The 17,510-nt window shown below is 60.0% G+C and overlaps 2 protein-coding genes across 3 annotated transcripts in view; one reads left to right on the top strand and one right to left on the bottom strand.

Annotated features, from left to right (window-relative positions):
* The first annotated feature begins 823 nt into the window (after positions 1–823).
* LOC117649190 (protein takeout-like) lies at positions 824–3,565 on the top strand. Its single transcript, XM_034391690.1, has 6 exons — positions 824–964; positions 1,048–1,143; positions 2,312–2,459; positions 2,549–2,685; positions 2,851–3,000; positions 3,091–3,565. The coding sequence occupies exons 1-6, from the start codon at positions 892–894 to the stop codon at positions 3,240–3,242; spliced, it is 756 nt and encodes a 251-aa protein (XP_034247581.1). The 5' UTR covers positions 824–891; the 3' UTR covers positions 3,243–3,565.
* Positions 3,566–5,608: 2,043 nt separating this feature from the next.
* Positions 5,609–17,510, bottom strand: part of LOC117649189 (scavenger receptor class B member 1-like) — a 36,161-nt gene continuing 24,259 nt past the window's right edge. The window contains exons 2-10 of one of the 2 annotated variants that reach the window (XM_034391688.1): positions 10,681–10,772; positions 10,338–10,498; positions 10,065–10,209; positions 8,968–9,168; positions 8,529–8,774; positions 7,353–7,515; positions 6,926–7,044; positions 6,385–6,510; positions 5,609–6,225 (exon numbers count right to left, since the gene is read on the bottom strand). In XM_034391688.1, the coding sequence (XP_034247579.1) occupies positions 5,806–6,225; positions 6,385–6,510; positions 6,926–7,044; positions 7,353–7,515; positions 8,529–8,774; positions 8,968–9,168; positions 10,065–10,209; positions 10,338–10,498; positions 10,681–10,772 (1,673 nt within the window). In that variant the 3' untranslated portion in view covers positions 5,609–5,805. The remainder of the gene's footprint in view (positions 6,226–6,384; positions 6,511–6,925; positions 7,045–7,352; positions 7,516–8,528; positions 8,775–8,967; positions 9,169–10,064; positions 10,210–10,337; positions 10,499–10,680; positions 10,773–17,510) is intronic. The other variant, XM_034391689.1, reaches the window with a different exon arrangement.

The raw sequence follows: 17,510 nt of genomic DNA, 5'->3' as shown, positions 1-17,510 counted from the left end.
CTACCTCGACGGGGGCCTCGAGGGCACGCCGTCAGTCCTGCCGCGCCGCCCTGCAGCGCATCTTCCTCGTCCCCGCACCCACACCGCGTTGTGCGGCACTTTGGAAACCAAGGCAAAGGAGCTGGACCGTCGCCGTGACACGGATCTCACTGTGATTGCGGCAGAGCGACGCAGAGCGGCGCGGCGCTGCACCGCGCTGCACGCCGCTCCAGTGCGCGGACAGTGGGCCGTGGACGCGCAAGGTGCTCGTTGGCGGTGACCACTCTGCACAACCACCACTCATCGGCCGCTAGCGCAGCTGCAAATCACGAAGCCATGCCAAGCCCACCGTGTGTTTTTCGGGTGAAAACGTTAAGCGTGCCGCCGCCATACTTGACCAAACACGAGGCATAATGAGGATAGTTTTCACCTGCCGACCTTGCTCGACCTTGCCGCTTGCAGCTTGCAGTCGTCGCCCGCCGCTCTTCACCATCCGCGGCCTGTCCAGTGCCGGACAAAGTGCAAGCCGGTTCTTTGGTTCTGGAGCAGACCGCCCTTCCGACGCAAGGACTGCCAAGGACGCCAAGGACACGCTCTGCGCCCTCCGTCGAGTACCTCCCCTCCCCGATAGCTCTCGGCCGGCCACCCCAGCCGCAGGACGCCACCGCCTCCTCCCTCCACGCCGCCGCCACCCGCGACGCGACGCTACGCTACCGACGCTGCTGAGGCAGTGGCCAGCCCAGTTCCTGCGGAAGCATGGCTACCACCTCCGCAGCGGACGGCGCGGACGGTGCGGCGGGGAGGGGCGCGTGGACCCTGGTGGACCCCAGGCCGTATAAAGCAGCAGGGTCGGCCCGGACGCTTCAAACCGCTTTTCAGCAGCCACCGTGCCGCGTCCCGCCCGCCGCCACCATGAAGTACCTCATCCTCCTCGCCGTCCTGGCCGCCGCGTGCTGCACGGCGCACGCGAAGGCTGGCAAACTCCGTGAGTGCCCCGAGGAGGTTCTGTTACTGCAACGGGACGCTTTTGGGTTTGTCCGAACTGAGGTCCTTGTTCCCGATTTGCAGCCTCCAGCTGGAAGGTGTGCAAGAGGAGCGACCCCCAGTTCCAGGAGTGCTTCAAGGACGCCATGACCGGAGCCCTCATGAAGCTCGCCTCTGAGGGTGAGTATTTGGTCGAGTTTGGCAGGGGAGCTATTTCATGCCAAGGAGCCGAGTGCGCCGCGGAGCTGCGTCGGCACGACAGTGTTCTTGCTGAGGGAAGCGCGCTCGGAAGCGCGCATTGTCTCGCCCTGCTTCCTCGAGCCATCCAAGCCGATTCGAGGATCGAGGGGGCAGTGACCTCCCCACCGACCTGGGCCTGCCTGCCCGGCGCTGCCCGGGCCCACCGCGTTGTAGCTTTCGCCCCCAAAATGCACCGTTGCGTCCCAAGCGCCTCCCGAAGCTTCCCGGCGACCCACCGGCCCGGCGGGTAGTACGGCGGCGAGGTGCGCGGCGAACATGGTCAAGGTCGAGCTCTTGTAAAAGGGAGGAAAAAGAGGTCCGCGAAGGCCTGCAGGTCCTGCCAATCAAGGCGGTGGCACTTTCAGAGCAGACTGCCGCCGCGGCGGGTTGGTTGGCGGTTCGACCGGCCGCCGGCTGGCTTCGCGAAACTGCCTCGCGCCACTCGCGAAACCACGCCCGAGTTATTCGCTTCCCCCAAAAGCCAGCCTTCGCTCGGCATTGTAAGCCACGCACGTCGCGTCGCGGTGTGGTCATTGCCTCGGTGTTTGCCGAGTGCTCCACGCGCAGCCTGGCCTGGCGAGCCCCGAACGCGAACGTGCCCTCCCAGGGTCGCTATTTTATTCATTTTCTTCATCACCCGGTCCATCAAGAGGCTTCCTTCCCGACTTGAAAATGCGCGAGGTGTTCTCTGGGGCGCTAGTGCAGTGCACAACGATGCGAGCGGCGAGTGCCCCCGGCCGACCCCCGGCCACCCCCGGCCACCCCGCGTGCAAATCGGGTTTCGGTAAGTCGCGGCGTCGCGGCGCAGCGCAGTAAGTAGCGCCGCAAGTAGGCCTAGGTGAGCTTGGCGGCTCGTTCCGCGCCGCTCGCGTTCCGCCGGGCCCCATTCGCTGTCTCTCTCGCACTCACGGGGCGTCGCGTGGCGGTGCGAGAGAGACAGAGCAACGAAAACGACTCTCGGAATGAGTCGGAGGGCCGCGGTGCCGCCGTGCCCCGCAAGGCCGTCCGCGTTGACGTCGCCACCCCGGCCGGCCCCGGCGTCCGCCAGTCCGCCGCCTGGAGTCCCTCCGAGTCCCTCAAGCATCGCGTCGTTGTTGTGCTGCCGCAGGTGAGCCGTCGCTCGGCATCTTCCCCGTGGACCCCCTCCACATGACCAGGCTGTCCATCGACCAGGGCACCGGGCCCGTCGCCATCGACCTGGAGTTCCGCGAGCTGGACCTGAAGGGCGTCAAGAACATCGTCATCAAAGAGGCCAGGTACGTCGGTGCCCCCAATCTCTCATCACCCTGAAGGGGTCTTCCGATCCTCGTAACGCAGCATGGCCTGTTTCTGTTGGCGTCCGCAGCTACGACCACGAGACCTACACCATGTCTGCCAACGTGGACGTGTCCCAGCCCCTGCTCCTGGACGGCGAGTACACCATCAAGGGCCGCGTCCTGGTGCTGCCCATCAACGGCGAGGGCAAATGCAACCTCAAGCTGGGTAGGTGTGGCGGCCGGCCGCGGCCACGGCGTGCAGGGCCTCCTCGAGGTGTCAAAACAAAGTTCAAATGAAGCCAGGTGCCGAAGATGGCATCCTTAGACCTCACAATGTCCTGGCCTGCTTGTTGGGGCAGCAAAGCTATAAGAAGCGCTTGTTTTGCTGCAGATGAGCCCACCCTGAAGGTGGTCCTGAAGGGCGTGCCCACGAAGCGCGGCGCCGAGACCTACCTGAACGTGACGGAGTTCTCCTTCACCATCGACACCAAGAAGCTTCACCTCAACTTCGAGAACCTGTTCAACGGCAACAAGGAGCTCGGTAAGCGGGAAAACCTTTGCCTAACGCGGCGCTCCGAAGCACTCTGTGGCACTCTGCGTTTTGCTGAGACTCTTTGAATCTGGTTCGCAGGCTCCACCATGAACCACTTCCTCAACGAGAACTCCGCCGAGGTGCTGAAGGAGCTCAAGCCGGCCATCTCGGATGGCTTCGGCGAGGTGTTCAAGCAGATCTCCAACAGAGTCTTCTCCAAGGTTCCCCTGGAAAAGATCTTCCCTGAATAGAGTGACGTGTTTCATTTTTAGTTTGGATGATTATGGAAGACAATCTTTCCACAACTATAAGAAACTGCTGTGATGTTACTATTGTATTATGAAGTATTTAGATTGCCTGTATGGGTAGGCAACATCTTACATGTTTTTCCGAGTACCTTTAAGTGTGTATGTGTGTGTGTGTGTGTGAAAGAGTACGTGCGTAATTTATAGTTAGATAGTTCAGTGTTACCGATGTAGTCACAGTATTGACATTTTTGTTAATTTCGACTGAAATCAGAAATTCGAGAGCTGGAAATCGTGCAAAAGCGGGATTAAAGTGTGTTATATGTTAACTTGTGTGTTTCTTGGTACTTCGCATTTGGCTCTGTTTTTCTGTCGCCTACGCCAGGCCTACGCACCCATGCCAGAAACGTGAATTTTGTGATTCGCCAACACACACTCTCCCGCGACATCCCACCTGCAACCAGCGTGCTTCTTCTGCGCGGAATCCACAAACGACCCACTGTCACTACTCCGTGCACAAAAGACCGCCGGTCAGGAACTCAGGGTCACTTACGAAGCAGGGTATCGCCGGGCTCTTTTCTCCTGCGACCCGCGAAAAAACTGATCCGTCGCTACCCCGCGCGTGACGCTCGAGGAGAGGATGCACGTGCGAGCCACGTCAAATGGGGCGCCTGCCTTCCCGGCGCAAACGGGGCGAGTGCTGGAGGCACCTGGCGCACCTGGCGCACCTGGGGCTGGGCGCCGTGGAGGTAGGCCACCCAGCCAGCACGCCCCAGGGTGATGTTAAGACGGCAGCGGCGGCAAAACTGCCACCTCGAAAAGTAGACTGCCCAACTCGTCAAATCAAACGGGAATAAAGTGAAACCAATGCGATATTTTCTTTCCCAATTTATTATTACTCATGTCTATTTAAAACAGTGGTATATACAGGTATCATGAAATAAAGCTACTCAGCGCCGGCTGGGCGCGCTTGATACACTACGTATTATTATAAGCAACAAACTTTGATAGCTCCGGAAACATGGTTACAACTACTTTTAGAGTTCCTAACAACACTGGGAGAGGGTAGTGAGAGAGGCATAAATAAATGAAAGGGAAGAAACAGGTTTCGTGCTCAAACTGATCACACGTATACAGTTTGCATGAGCTTCTCAAAGTGAGAGCCCAAAACCGCTCCTGTAAGTAGAGGGTGCTGAAATGCTATGGCCAATTCTTATGTTCTATTGATCGATAAAATGACATGGACAAGAAATACAGCAACAGGTCGGATTTATTTTTGATGCCCGCGGACACACGGTAGTTAAGAAAATAAAAAAAACAAATCGAAACAAAAAAAATGCTGGAACGATTACTTTAGAGACTAGAGTTCAATTGAGTTTCAAGGAAAAGGTCAGTAAAAACATATCATGGACGTCAGAATACAACTAAGAACAATAAGCAGAAGTTGTCATCCTTAAACCTCAACAACAAAAATGATTATTAAATGTGAACATTATTTACAAGTCCATAATTGTTACTGTGTCAGTTCAAATGGAGCATTATGACCTTAAAAACTACATATATGAATGATATGGATGATTATGAAATTATGTACAAAAGATTTACAGTATGAGTTAAAGATCCCTGGAGCAATAAAACGGCCAAAACTCATAGTTTTGATTACTCTGCCTCTGCCTAATTTACATTTAAACAATTTTATTTTTTCTAATTGATACCCTGTTGGCAATGTCGGATCCATCCGCCTTGTTTAGCTGCCCAGTTGGCATCCGATTCCCTCAAGAATTCGTCGTCAGAAGAAAACACAAATTACACTGACCTCTCCACTTGCACAGGGATGTACGAAATGGAGTCCTTACAACGATAAAACAATAAATTAATAAGGTCAGGAATAATCACACATAAAAGTTAAACCATAAAAACTACACCCAGGCAAGAGTAGCACATCACAGACTTTCCCTCCAATGAGAAGGAGACAAAACAATTTCACGATTGAGCAACATAATTAAAACGATAAGTCCATCACATAACAGCGTACAAAACAACCTTCCTTACACTACCACAAGGACGAATTGGATGCAATCTTCTGGGAAGCGTCACTCTTCCCCCGCAAGCTGCAAGGTGGGTTCCTGTCGCTCTTGACGGCCACGTGGAGCCGCCCGGCGGCCGCCCCTCAAACAAGGCCCTGAGCAAGGCAGTGCAAGGCACCGGGGCGGCCAGGGCGCCGCCACTGCGGCCCGTGGCGGTGGCGGCCGTGGTGGCGGCCGTCGTGGCGGCGCGCCCCAGGAGTCCCGCTCCAGGTCACGAGCACGCCACGGCCACGCCACGGCCCGGTCATCGGAGGACGCCGTCGGCTGGGGGTGGGTGGCGACGGCCTCGGGGCGGAGCTGCAGTCAGTCAGGTGGGGCGCAGTCCCCGCGTCGCCGCGCCGGCCCCGCGCCGCACGTCCCCGCCAGCAGGGTGGTTAGGCACTGCCATAATACTGTCTGCCGGGCCCTCCGCCGGGGCCTCGTCGAGGTCCTCGGGGAGGCCGTGGTATCCTCCGCCGCGCTAGCAGCACACTAGCAGCGCACTAGCAGTAGGCCTGCTCGAAGGACGTCCTCCTGGAGGACGCGTTGGACGAGCCGGACACGTCGTTGCCGTCGTCGGGGGCCAGCAGCGACCGGTACACTTGCATCTCGCGCTCGCGCGCCATGCCGTGCTTGAGCTGCGCCGCGTGCCGCTCCGCCTCCACGATCAGCAGCTCGGGCATCTGCTTCCTCACGGCCTTGTTCACGTCCGTGTCCTGCTGCAGCCAGGCGCGCGAGTTGCGGCGCGTCTCCACGTCCACGTCGGGGCGGCACGGGTTGCAGAAGGCCGCCACCAGGCACACGCCGATCAGCGCCAGCCCGCCCACCAGGAACACCCACGTCAGCACCACCGTCACCACGGGCAGGATCACCATGTAGATGATGAACTTGACCTGCATGTTGGACGGCAGCTCCTTCATGCCCTGCAACACGGAGAGACGGCCATCAGACACTGCGAGCGGCGAGCGGCGGCGCCGGGTCAGTAGGCACCCCATCGTACAGCCCGGCCAAAGGCCAAACCGGTGGCGGCGCCTCGCGGATAGGCCACACAACCGGCTCGAGTTGCCACTGTCGGTACTTACGATTTCGGTGTGCAGCAGGGGCAGCACCATGTGGCTGAACTTGGTGACGTGCGCCATGTTGCTGAGGTCGCCCAGCGCCATGTTGATCTGGTTCCTGACGGCCACCTCGAGCGGCATGCCGGACACCTGTGGACAAGGCGGCAAGAGACCGGATAAGCCAACGGCACAACGAGAGATTCGCTTGTTTCGATTCCACGCAGTCAGAGTCCAACGACAACGGCAGGGACGTTGCTCAGTGGGCGCAGTGAGGTTGCCGACCCGTTTCGCCTACTAATGTGACCACTGCATGCGACGGGTCCCAGGCGGTGGGTTACTCTCCGCGCCCGAGCCGTCACGTGCCAGAGTCACGCCGCCGCGCCGCCGCGCTCGGCCCCTTCAAGTGCGTGATGTATTACTCTGCTCCCGTGCACGCCGCACGTGCATCGGCACGTGCAGCAGCAGCACGATGTCGGTGACGTCGGCCAGGGAGGAACCAGTCGCCGACCAGCACTGTGACACTGCGGAAGTGCCACCCTGCTGCAGAAAACAAAAGCAAGCTTACCGGCTCGATGATGAAGTGGGTCTCGTGCTTCCTCTCGTCCGGGTACACGCCCTCGATGGCGTTGATGACGGCGGGGTCGGCCTTGTAGAAGTGCGGGTAGCCCACGGCGATGGGGAAGCCTGCGGACACACAGAGGAGAGGACGGTCATGAGGCGCTGGGGGAGGCGTTTGGGTGTCGCGGGTTGCTGGTGGCGGGGCGCGGGTCACGAGATGCACGCCGAGTCGGCGGCGTGGAATGCGCGCCGATCCGCGGCTCGCAGTCGGGACGGTCGGGACCGCAGCTCAGCTCCGCGGAAAACAACATTACACCTGTACCGACAACCACTAAAGCCACCGCCGCCGCCACCGCGCAGACTACCGTAAAAGTTTCGAGAATCACAGAAGAAAAAAAAAGTTACTGTCAGTGTAATTTGCTTGATTCGCTTACCGTAGTAGCAGTCGGTGACGTCGATGAGGCCCTCCGGGAGGCAGTGTCCCTGCCGGCAGAAGCACTTGTTGTCCTTGTTCACCTTGCCGTTGTCCAGAGCGTCGCTCTTGAAGGTGTACTTGTAGCCCATCATGCCGGACCGCTTCGCCTCACCCACGCGCACCTGCAAACACGCAGCGGACCAACTTAGTACAAAGCGAGCGCGTGTTCAGGCTCATGTTTATCCTCCTTTTTTTTCCAAATTCTATTGCTTGTTGGATCAAATCTATCGGCAATCTCCGAAGCCTCTTTAGATGCATGTAAACTGCTGTCGTTTCCCCGCGAGTGCCGCTCTGACGCAGTAACTTTCCTGCCGGCGATCAAAGTGCCACCCATGTTTTCTGTTTTCAAGGAAAATATACATGCAGCGCCGCTCTGCCTGCTAGACGCGGCCTGAGGCCTCCCGCTGCTGAATGAGGAGACTGAGTTTATTCATATTTGTCGGCTCTGGGGATTCCCGGTCATCTGGACACGTCTAGACAGCATCGCGAGCACGTGTCACCCGTGGCGGCCGAATATCGGAACCCCACCCCGCCCCACCCCGCCCCACCCCGCGCCACCCCGCCCCACCCCGCCCACCCCGCCCCACCCCGCCCCACCCCCCCCACCCCGCCCACCCCACCCCACCCCACCCCACCCCACCCCCACCCCACCCCACCCCACCCCACCCCACCCTGTCCCGCAGTGTACGCGAACCCCGACATCCCCGGCGCGCAGGCAGCGTGTCTAGCAGCCCCACTGATAAAAGGCCAGACGGCCGAGGGGGCTGGCCACGCCGCCGGCCTGCCGGCTCTCTCTCGCACCCCCACGGCACGCTCCACGAGTGCGAGAAAGAGACGGAGACAAGACGGACCGTTTGGGAATCGGCGCGCTGGCGAGCGCGCTGGCTAAGGCGCTAAGGCGGCGGGGCGGCCCGCGAATCCATTCGGAAAGGCGTCTGGCGCTGCAGGCTGCACCACACTGTGTGTTGCTGCATGGCCGCCATGGCGGCAATGGCCCACCCGGTCTACTTAGATAGCGGCATGGGAATGGGGGGCGCGTCACTCGTTTCCGAGTCGTTCTTTATGGCCGTGTTGTCGGGGACGCGCGAGGCGCACCGCGACGCGCACCGCGACGCGCACCGCGACGCGCACTCACCATGGGCATGGCCCGGCACATGGACTTCCGGAAGAAGGACAGCGTCTGGTTGGGCTCGATGTACGAGTTGAACTTGGTGCCGTCCGACGCGAAGCGCACGTTGCTGCAGGTGGTGGGGCCGTCGCCTTCCTCGCGCCGCCAGTGCGGCAGGTAGGGCCGCCCGTTGTACTTGTCGATCAGGCCGGAGTTCTTGACGTCCGTCTCGCCGGTGAAGTCCGTCTCGAAGTCGCCGGCGAAGTCGTACATCTGTGAGGAGAGGGCGGGCCGTTGAGCACAGTGTGACACTCGGCAGCACGGCGGCAGTGCAGCGCAGGCTCCGGGGCCTACAGGAACCGGCCGGGCCGGGGCGTGGCAGTGCGCCGCACACGCAGGCAACCCAACCGCCAGCCGGCCGGCGGTCGAGGTCGCCGCCTGACGCACTCCTGGGCTCCGTACTCACCCTGTCGATGAGGCCCAGCTTCTCGAACATGATCCAGGAGGGCATGAACTTGTTGCCCAGCGTCACCAGGGGGCTCTCGTAGCCGAACATGAACTCGCGCGCCGTCATCTCCACCAGGGGCTGCGAGTCGGTCTGCCTGATGAGCACGTTGACGGCCAGCCTCGTGAACACGGACGCGTCGGCCATCACGTTGGAGAAGCTCTGCGGGGAAAGGGGAGGGTGTTAGGCGCACCTCGACGACCGTCGAAACATACTCTTTCTTCTATTCTCATCTCCGGAAGCGGGCCTCCTCCATGCCGGTCGCCGACTGATTCCGCGAGTCGTTTTCGTCGCTCTGTCCCTCTCGCGCCCATACAGGACGCCCCATGAGTGCGAGAGAGACGGCGCGGCGAGTGGTTACCCTCATTAGCAGCCGTGTTTGCTGTTCGGCCGCCGCGAATCCGCCGCGCACCGCGACACGGCAAAACAAGGCGCCGGCTCGCCTCGCCTCGCCGCGGCACGTAAGTGTACAGTGTACGCACCGCCGGGGGCGAGTGCATGAGTTAGTTTTGTACTGACGACAGCGGACGCGAACGAGCATGCGTGAATACCGCATTTTATAAGCCAGGCTCTTGGCACGAATGGCACCGAGTCCGGCTGAAGCTAAGGACCGTGCCGTCGTCGCCGACGTGCTGCTAATTGGACTGGACGCGAACACGCACAGGGGCAGCCGAGGGCAGCGGCCGACGGTAAGGTCGGCGTCGTGGACAACGTCGTGGACGCCGTCGTCCTGGGGGTGTTGGCGTCCACGTTGTCATGCGCGTCGCGGCGTCGCGGCGCGGCTTGCCTCGGCCGGTGCAGCGGACGCCGCCGCGACGCCACGCCACGCCATTCCTTGCCATACCGCACGGCCGCCACATTCCGAAGCATCGATTCGTCGCTCTCTCTCTCTCGCACTCGAAAGGGACGCCGCGCGAGTGCGAGGGAGACAGAAACGGTCTTTGGGATTCAGGCGGCAGCCGGTTTTCCTTGCGTTTCCACTTCCTCCTCACTGGAAAGGCGCGACCGCAGTGACCACGCCGGCCGGCGGCGTGCCGGTGACCGCGGCGACCACTCACCAGCAGGGCGATGTTGGGCAGGATCAGGGTGTCGTTCTCGCTGTGACCTTCACTCAGCTCCGGCACCCAGATCAGGGGGTGCGTGGGCACGCTCGTCATGGTGCCGTTCTCGTTGAACACGACCTTCTCGTGGGTGAACCGCTCCCTGGGAGGCCAAAGACAAAGTTTAAGTGTCGTGCGCGGCTCCTCCTTCGCGAGTGTCTTTTTGGACAGGTCGTTGTTTTTGCGGGTTGTCATTTTCCATCAAAACAGGATTGTTTTCGTTGCCCTCACCTGTACACGTAGGGGCCGACGTCGTGGACCCGGAGCTTCTCCTTGCCGGCCAGGAACTCCTCCCGGTTGGTCACGTTCCACAGCCAGACGCGCAGGTACAGCTCCACCGGGGGCTTCTCCCACAGGTTGAACATCTCGCCGCCGGAGCCGAACGTGGCTTTCTGTCGAACCACCACTCGAGTCAGTTGCAAAGCGAGGTTGGGTAGCACAGGAGGCAGGAAAGACAAGTCTGCATCCGGCAGTTTGTTGGCAATCCAATACCCCCGCGCCCCGTCGCGCCGGGTCTAGGAAGCTGTTCTCTTTCATTATTTTTTCTTCCATGCTATGCGCCTTGCGGACTCACCCACTCGAACAGCCTGTTGTAGGGGTCGGTGAGCATCATGACCAGGCCGACGGACAAGCCCACCAAGCCGACGATCAGGAGGATGAGCACGCCTGCGGGCAGAGGAAAGGAACATCAGGCCGAATCCAGGAGCAGGGTCACCAGTTACATATGCCCAGATGAGAAATTACGTTGGACGCATCTTGGGGGACAGCAGAGCTAACCGTGTTGGGGGCTACGCCCCCTCTACCCCCTCCCCTCCCCTCGCCGCCGCGCCGGCCCGTCGACGTGCACCCCGGACGGTCCCCGATAATCAACTCGCCACAGCGGAGGCCTATATGCGAGCATAAAAATCAGCAGAAAAACAACCGCGAAAATAAAAAGACTTGTCTCCGAAAGCAAACAGGTTCCGCGCGTGTGTCGCCAGTGTAGTGCGAGAAGCCCGAGTCCGGCCGGCTCGGCCCGGCGACACGACGCCCGCATTGCCCGCCCAGATTTCCTTCCGATCGGAAAATAATGCCGACATTTTGACGGCCAAGGACGCGCCGGGCGTGGCGGGCTGGCGGGCTGGCAGGTGCACGAGGATGTGGTGCTCGGTGCGCCGCCGCGCTGCTGCGACGCTGGAAACACTATCTGCATAAGGCCTTGTCAGGGCATTGCTACAGGCGCTGTGCTGCAGGCACTGCTCAGCGCTGCTCCAGGACGGTGGCGTGACGCGCCCCGGCGGCGACGACGGCGACGGCGGCGTCCTCGACGGCGGGGTGGCTGCTCGAGCCCCACGGCGGTGCCGGTGACGGCGTGACGGCACCCGGGCCGCAGCAATTTGGGCAGCCCTGGGGCCGTCTGACCGCGCCGACCTAGACCTTCACCTTCCCGCTGAACCCATAGCTCCAGCCACGCTGCCGCGCTCGCGCCACCCCGCCGCCACGCCACGCCACGCCCGCCCTGGCTGCCCCCTCCAGCCGCACCGGCCGGCCGGGTATCCGGATGACACACACACACACGCACACACACGCACGCGCGCACACACACACACACACACACACACACACACACACACACACACACACGCTCTCTCTCACACACGCCGCATCACACTCTCGCACTCTGGAACGCGTGAAGGTGCTCTGGCGTGGCGGATTGTAAGTATGTACGCGTGAACGTGTTAACGTGTTAACGTGTGAACATTAAATAGTGCTGACGATGATCAGGCAGTTCTTGGAGCCCGCCCAGCGTGCCGTCCCGTTCACGTGTCGGCTTCTTTTTATTCCCCGTGCCTCATCGTCCGGCCCATTATCGATCCAGATTCCCCGCGATTCCCGGACTCGCCGCAACGATTAAACTTCCGGGGGAGAAAAACAAAAAGAGGCGGGTCCGAAACTTTGCACCGGGACGTCACCGCCAGCACCGCCTCGCGTCACAACACCGTGGAAACGCAACGTGTTTCTCGCCAATTTGTCCCGAGAATTACCCCAGCGTGCAAGTGCGCGGTGGTTTCTTTTCTTATTCATCCATGTCTTTCCTTTCTTTGTCGTGTTTTTTTTTCTAAAACTTTTTGCCGTCTGGAAGTCCGGATGTTTGTCGAATGGCTCTGAGACAGCCGATGCAGGGTAATGATTGGACCTCGAAGGTAGGCAACACGCACTTCTTCGCCTCTGGGATAAAATCGCCTCATAACCCCCGCCTAATAAAAATGTTGGATCCGCGCCTGAGCCGATAGAGAAGCTTCTGGATCGCTTCGAGTTTCTCTCTGTCGACGAAGAAGATCCTCCGGGCGACGCACGGGTCGCGGCGGCGTGACACTAAGCTGCAGTCGTTAATCAGTGCCATGGCCAATGTCCGCCAATGGCCATCGTGGCGAAAAGAAATAATATCGCGCCACCGCGCGCTAAACGTCGTCAAATAACAACAACACGACGGTTGGAAAAGCTCAAGCGCGTAGAACATTCCATCACCCACCCATGGGGGCCCAGCACCACCACCACGTGCGCGGCGACCAAAAAAGTTTCTCGCGGCCCATTTCACCCGCAGACTGATGCCGAACGGGGCGTCTCTCTCTCGCACTCGCGGGCCGCTGCGCAGGCGTGCGAGAGCGAGGGGCAAACAACTTCGTCAAAATTTGTACACCGTTATTTCAAATTCACGTTATTTCACGTTATTTCATTGTTATTTCAACGTTATTTCAAGGGTATTTCAAAGATATTTCGCGTTATTTCGTGTTATTTCACGTTATTTCGCGCTATTTCACCGTTATTTCACGCTATTTCACGCTTCTTTTGGCGTTATTTCACCGTTATTTCACGTTATTTCACCGTTATTTCACGTTATTTCACGGAAAATGTACACCTAAATTCAAGTTGTTTGCCCCTCGTGCGAGAGAGACAGTCCGGCGGGGATCCCCCGCTCGGATTCGGCGTGCGGGGCACGCGGGCCACGCGGAGTCGCGCAGCGCCGCATGTCTCGGGTTCCCTCATGCCGCCTGACATGACTTGACGCCGTGGTTGATGACTAGCGATTTCTTCGGCGTGCCCGGGTTGGCCCAGGTGCCCACAGAGTGGGTCAGTGACAGTGTGTGACTCACAGTGAGGCGGGCCTAGGTCCAGGCCGTGGTCCAGGCAGGACCTGCATTCAAGAGAAACCGCGCGGGAAAAGCCCGCCGCCCGCCGCGACCCGCCCGACCGCACTTTGGCGGCCAGCTACACTGGAAGGCACGTCCCGCCCGCGTATACTTTTCCACCGCCAACAACAACAAACGTCAAATTAGCTGATTGTTGTTTGCGGTGTGCTGGCCGCGCGCTGAGGCGCGTGCCTCGCGACGGATGTGTCGCAAGGAGCGGTGGCACGGTGCGGTGGCACGGTGCATCGGCACATGGCGGCACACCGTGCGATCGGCAAGGCGCGGCACGACGCACGCACTCGGCGAGGTACACGATCGGGCGACCTTGAGGGGCGCCCAAAACAGCCAAAAACAAAACGCAATCCGCACAAAAAGAGAGGCTGAGGCGAGCGGATCCACGAATTAAGAGTCGGAAGGCTGGAAGGGTCGCCCTGCCGGCCACGCCACGACATGCCACGCCACTGGAACCGCACGCAGTATCGTTTGTATCGGAGTGGGATCGGAACGCCGCAGCGCCGCGGCGGCACTGCACTCATGTTGCAGAAGGAGCGCAAAAAAAGGAGAAAAAAAGGCAATCGGCCGATCCGTTTTCCTTCCGGCACGGCCCGAGACGGATGGTGTGCTGCTGGAGCGTGCCTCCAGCCTCGGCCAGCCTCCAGGGAGGACGCCCGGAACGCGCATTGTTTGCATATCGAGGAGATGCAAATGAGTTGGGCTGCTAGCGCACTGGATTGCCATTGTCGCCGGACCACAGAAATCATCCAGCTCGCGTGCGTGAGCCCCGTCTCTCTCGAACGGGACTCGAAGTGCCTGGATGGTTCTAGTCGATCGCCCTTGGAACGAGGAGTCCATTTTGGCGCGGCGCACTAGCGTGCGGAGAAGACACCACTATGTAAGGGCAATAGCAGCAAAACGTGTCTAGCCGAGCGATTCCGCACTGTCTCTCTCGCACTCACGGCGTGGCCCGCGGAATCGCGAGGCGGTGTTCGATTCGGAACCAGTCCGGCGGCGGCTTGAGATCGCTGCACCTCGCCGGCCCGATCGCAGCGCGCATTAATCTAGACATGGACGCATTAATCGGTGCCGAAGTAATCCGCATTGACTGCGCGTCCCGCCCCCCTCGCTGCGCCGCCAAGAAGCCAAGAAGACCAAGAAGACCGAGATGGCGGCCGGCCGAGTGAATCAGGCGGCCGGTGCAGGGGCGTTGCCCTCCAGCCGCCCCGCGCAAACTGGTCGGCAGGCCGCCTAGGACGCGCAGGGCGGCGCAGGGACTACTCGGACTGCTTCTAGGGCCAGATTCGAACGCTGACACTGACAGCGGCAGTTTCCGCGGCTGCGGGGGAAGGGCTCGGCCCTGACAGGCCCTGGATGACGGGCTGCTTGAAGGGCTGCTTGAAGGGCAGTAAATTGGTGGTCGCAAGCTGGTTTTGCGCCGCCAGCATGCATTCCGAAAGATCGTCCAGCGTCGGCCTGGCGGCGCAGCGGCGGCCGCTGGAAGTTTCCACGAACGCCCCGCCAGTCAGATTGGTTCCTTAATAGTGGCGGCAACACGCAGTGAACATGCGCCTCGCTAAGTCGATCGGCGTGTCCGCGCCTCGCTCGGGACGCGGTGGCCACACACCGGGCAAACACTCCCACGAGGTGCCGGAAGGGCTGCCCACCTCTCGAGAGCAAAGCCCAGCAGGCAGGCAGAGGTTGGCAACTCTTTCGGCGCCGGCGCATCGTGTGAATGTTTGCCGACTGTGGCAACACTGATCCGCCCGCAGGGAGACGAAACCCCAGCCGAGGCCCGAGGGCGAGGGACCCGAGGGGTCCGAGGTCAGGGCGGGTCGAGCCTAGCGGAGCCTAGCCGCCGGGGCTGGGGTTCGATCTCCAGGAAACGGTGCGTAGCGGGCGGCGGCGGGGCGGCGGACGTAGGCGGACGTGCCGCGGAACCTGGCTGCTGCCGCTGCTGCCGCTGCGCCACCGTCTGGACCCACTCGCCCTTGACTGGCGTGCAGACGCCGCCGCGGTGGACGTCCTGCGAGCCGGCACGTTCGCAACCCAGCCATCTTTTTCCAGAGCACGGCGACGCGTCCCCGATACAACAAATTTACTTTTCCCAGCTTTTCCTCGGACAGGCGTCCGGGCGCGGGCCGGCTTTGTACCGGAAACGCCTCGGAGCTACGCGAGTCTACACCGCTCGTATTTTCGCGCCACGCCCGCCTTACTCTGCATTCCGGGGTTTCCGCCGATGGGCTTTTCAAACTGGCAGATGCATAGTCAATTCGACTTAATTGCCCCTGCAAGGCGATCATTTGATGCCGCCGCGGCGCTATCGCGTGCACGTGTGTGTGTGTGTGTGTGTGTGTGTGTGCCGAAATGCCCGGGTGCTTTCGATTTAGACAAGCGGCAGTGTGTGTCTGTGTGTGTCAGTTGTCAGAGTGTGGCCGTGTGCGTTAGTGTGTGTCAATGTGCGTTAGTGTGTGTCAGTTGTCAGTGTGTGTCAAGTCATGCGGCACAGGCACCGTGCCAGCAGTGCCAGCCCGCCGCCAGCCGGGCTCGGGCCGGGCTCGGGTCATTCATTCTCATGCAGCGATTGGTCGAGTCTGATCCGAACGTCCGGGACGTTAACGCGGGACAGAGTCCCCAGCCGACCACACAAAACGAGCGAAAAAGAGAAAAATGGAGAATATAACCTCCTCCGAAGAACGTTGATGAAAGCAGGTGATACTCTCTCAGTTCCGGTCAAGTGGCCATTTTGTTTTTGTTGCGAGCGTAAATTAGAAATGGCCATGGCAATAATTGTTTCGATTTCAGCAGACACAAAGATACAAGGTGTTTCTGGAAGTCGGCCACGCGCTGACAAACCAAACCTCGTAGTCGGAATGCAGACCCAAATTAGCAAACCGATCTAACTTGTAGTGACTTTGAAAAAAAAAAGAGGCCCTCAGTTACAAATCACGGGATGGACTTGCTGGAGGAATGTGTGACTGAGGTGCCGTCATGCCTTTCGTGGCATGGTATTGCTTTTAACCTACTTCGGGCACGAGAGGCGTTCGATTTCTGTCCGTACACAGGCATGCATCAGTGCAAGCTTGGTTCAAGATGCGACGCGTACACACAGACTCACACACACAACGGCCTTTCTCAACAGGTTACATCACTGCGTGCGGCGCGTCCCCAGCAGGCGCCGCGCCGCGCCACGCCGTTCTGAGTCCTGATAACTTTTACACTGTGTGACTGAGTGGCGAACGTTTGGGACGGATTCAAGGTTGCGCGGCAAGAAACTAATCGGTCCAACGGTGAAGGCGGTCCCCCACACTTGGATGACGCCGGCGAGAGTAAGTCGCGTAGCAAGTCGTGAACAGGCGAGCCGCAATTACGAACAGACCCACCAATACAGTGTACGCAGAGTGCTTTGTCGCTTTCGCGACGCTCGGCGTGACGAACGCGTCAAACGCGGGTCGTCGTCAAATGCGGCTCAAAACCCGGCTCAAACGAGGCAAGCGGGCGTCAAAACGCGGGACGCCGTCAAATGGGGCGGGCGGGTGTCGTCGCGCGCGTCAGACACCGTCGCTTGCCCGAAAACAGGTGCCCGTGGTTCCCGTCGGCCGGCCGGCCGGCTGCGTGTCCAGCGCGCGGTGCCCAGGAAAATTACACGACGCGGAACACAACGGTCGCCATTTTTTAAAAATAAGTTTTTAAGTAGTACGAGTTATATTGCACTGTGGTTGTTGGTGCGGAATCCCACATAGCTGGCCACGCGTCTGGCGCGTCGTCTGCGGACCACGTATTATGATCATTAGCGACAGACCCAGCAAAATACGTTGCGTCTTGTGGTTTGTTTTTATTTTTTTGCCAGATCTGAATCTTGAACGACCCTAATGGTCTTCTATGAACACCTCACAGGTGCACACGCACACACGCAAACACAGTGTAGGACAGTATTTCACACTCGCTGTCATGGCGAGCGAGCGATGACCCATTACAGGTAAGCCTGCAACATAGAGGCGCACTTTGCATAAATTTCTCGCCGGCGCGGGGATTTGAACCCAAGGCCGCGGCGTGCTCGGTACGTTCACCCCAAGGGCAACGGCGGCGCATCCCGATCATGTTGCACCGCGAAAGGCCATGCATGGCGGCGTCGCGTCGCGCCATTCCGAGGAATCGCTTCGTCACTCCGTCGCTCTCACACCCCTGGCCTGCCCTGTGTGAGTGCGAGGGAGACAGAGCGACGAAACGACTATCGGTC

Source organism: Thrips palmi, unplaced genomic scaffold (genome assembly GCF_012932325.1).
Source record: "Thrips palmi isolate BJ-2018 unplaced genomic scaffold, TpBJ-2018v1 HiC_scaffold_4, whole genome shotgun sequence".
In the NCBI taxonomy this organism is placed as follows: Eukaryota; Metazoa; Arthropoda; class Insecta; order Thysanoptera; family Thripidae; genus Thrips; species Thrips palmi.
This window is presented reverse-complemented; position numbering and strand designations above follow the sequence as displayed.

Excerpts from the sequence above, each read along its gene's own strand:
- LOC117649190 (XM_034391690.1), top strand. The coding sequence starts at position 892 with ATGAAGTACCTCATCCTCCTCGCCGTCCTGGCCGCCGCGTGCTGCACG. Across the intron at positions 965-1,047 it reads CGCGAAGGCTGGCAAACTCC|CCTCCAGCTGGAAGGTGTGC; the intron begins GTGAGTGCCCCG and ends CCCGATTTGCAG. Across the intron at positions 3,001-3,090 it reads CAACGGCAACAAGGAGCTCG|GCTCCACCATGAACCACTTC; the intron begins GTAAGCGGGAAA and ends TCTGGTTCGCAG.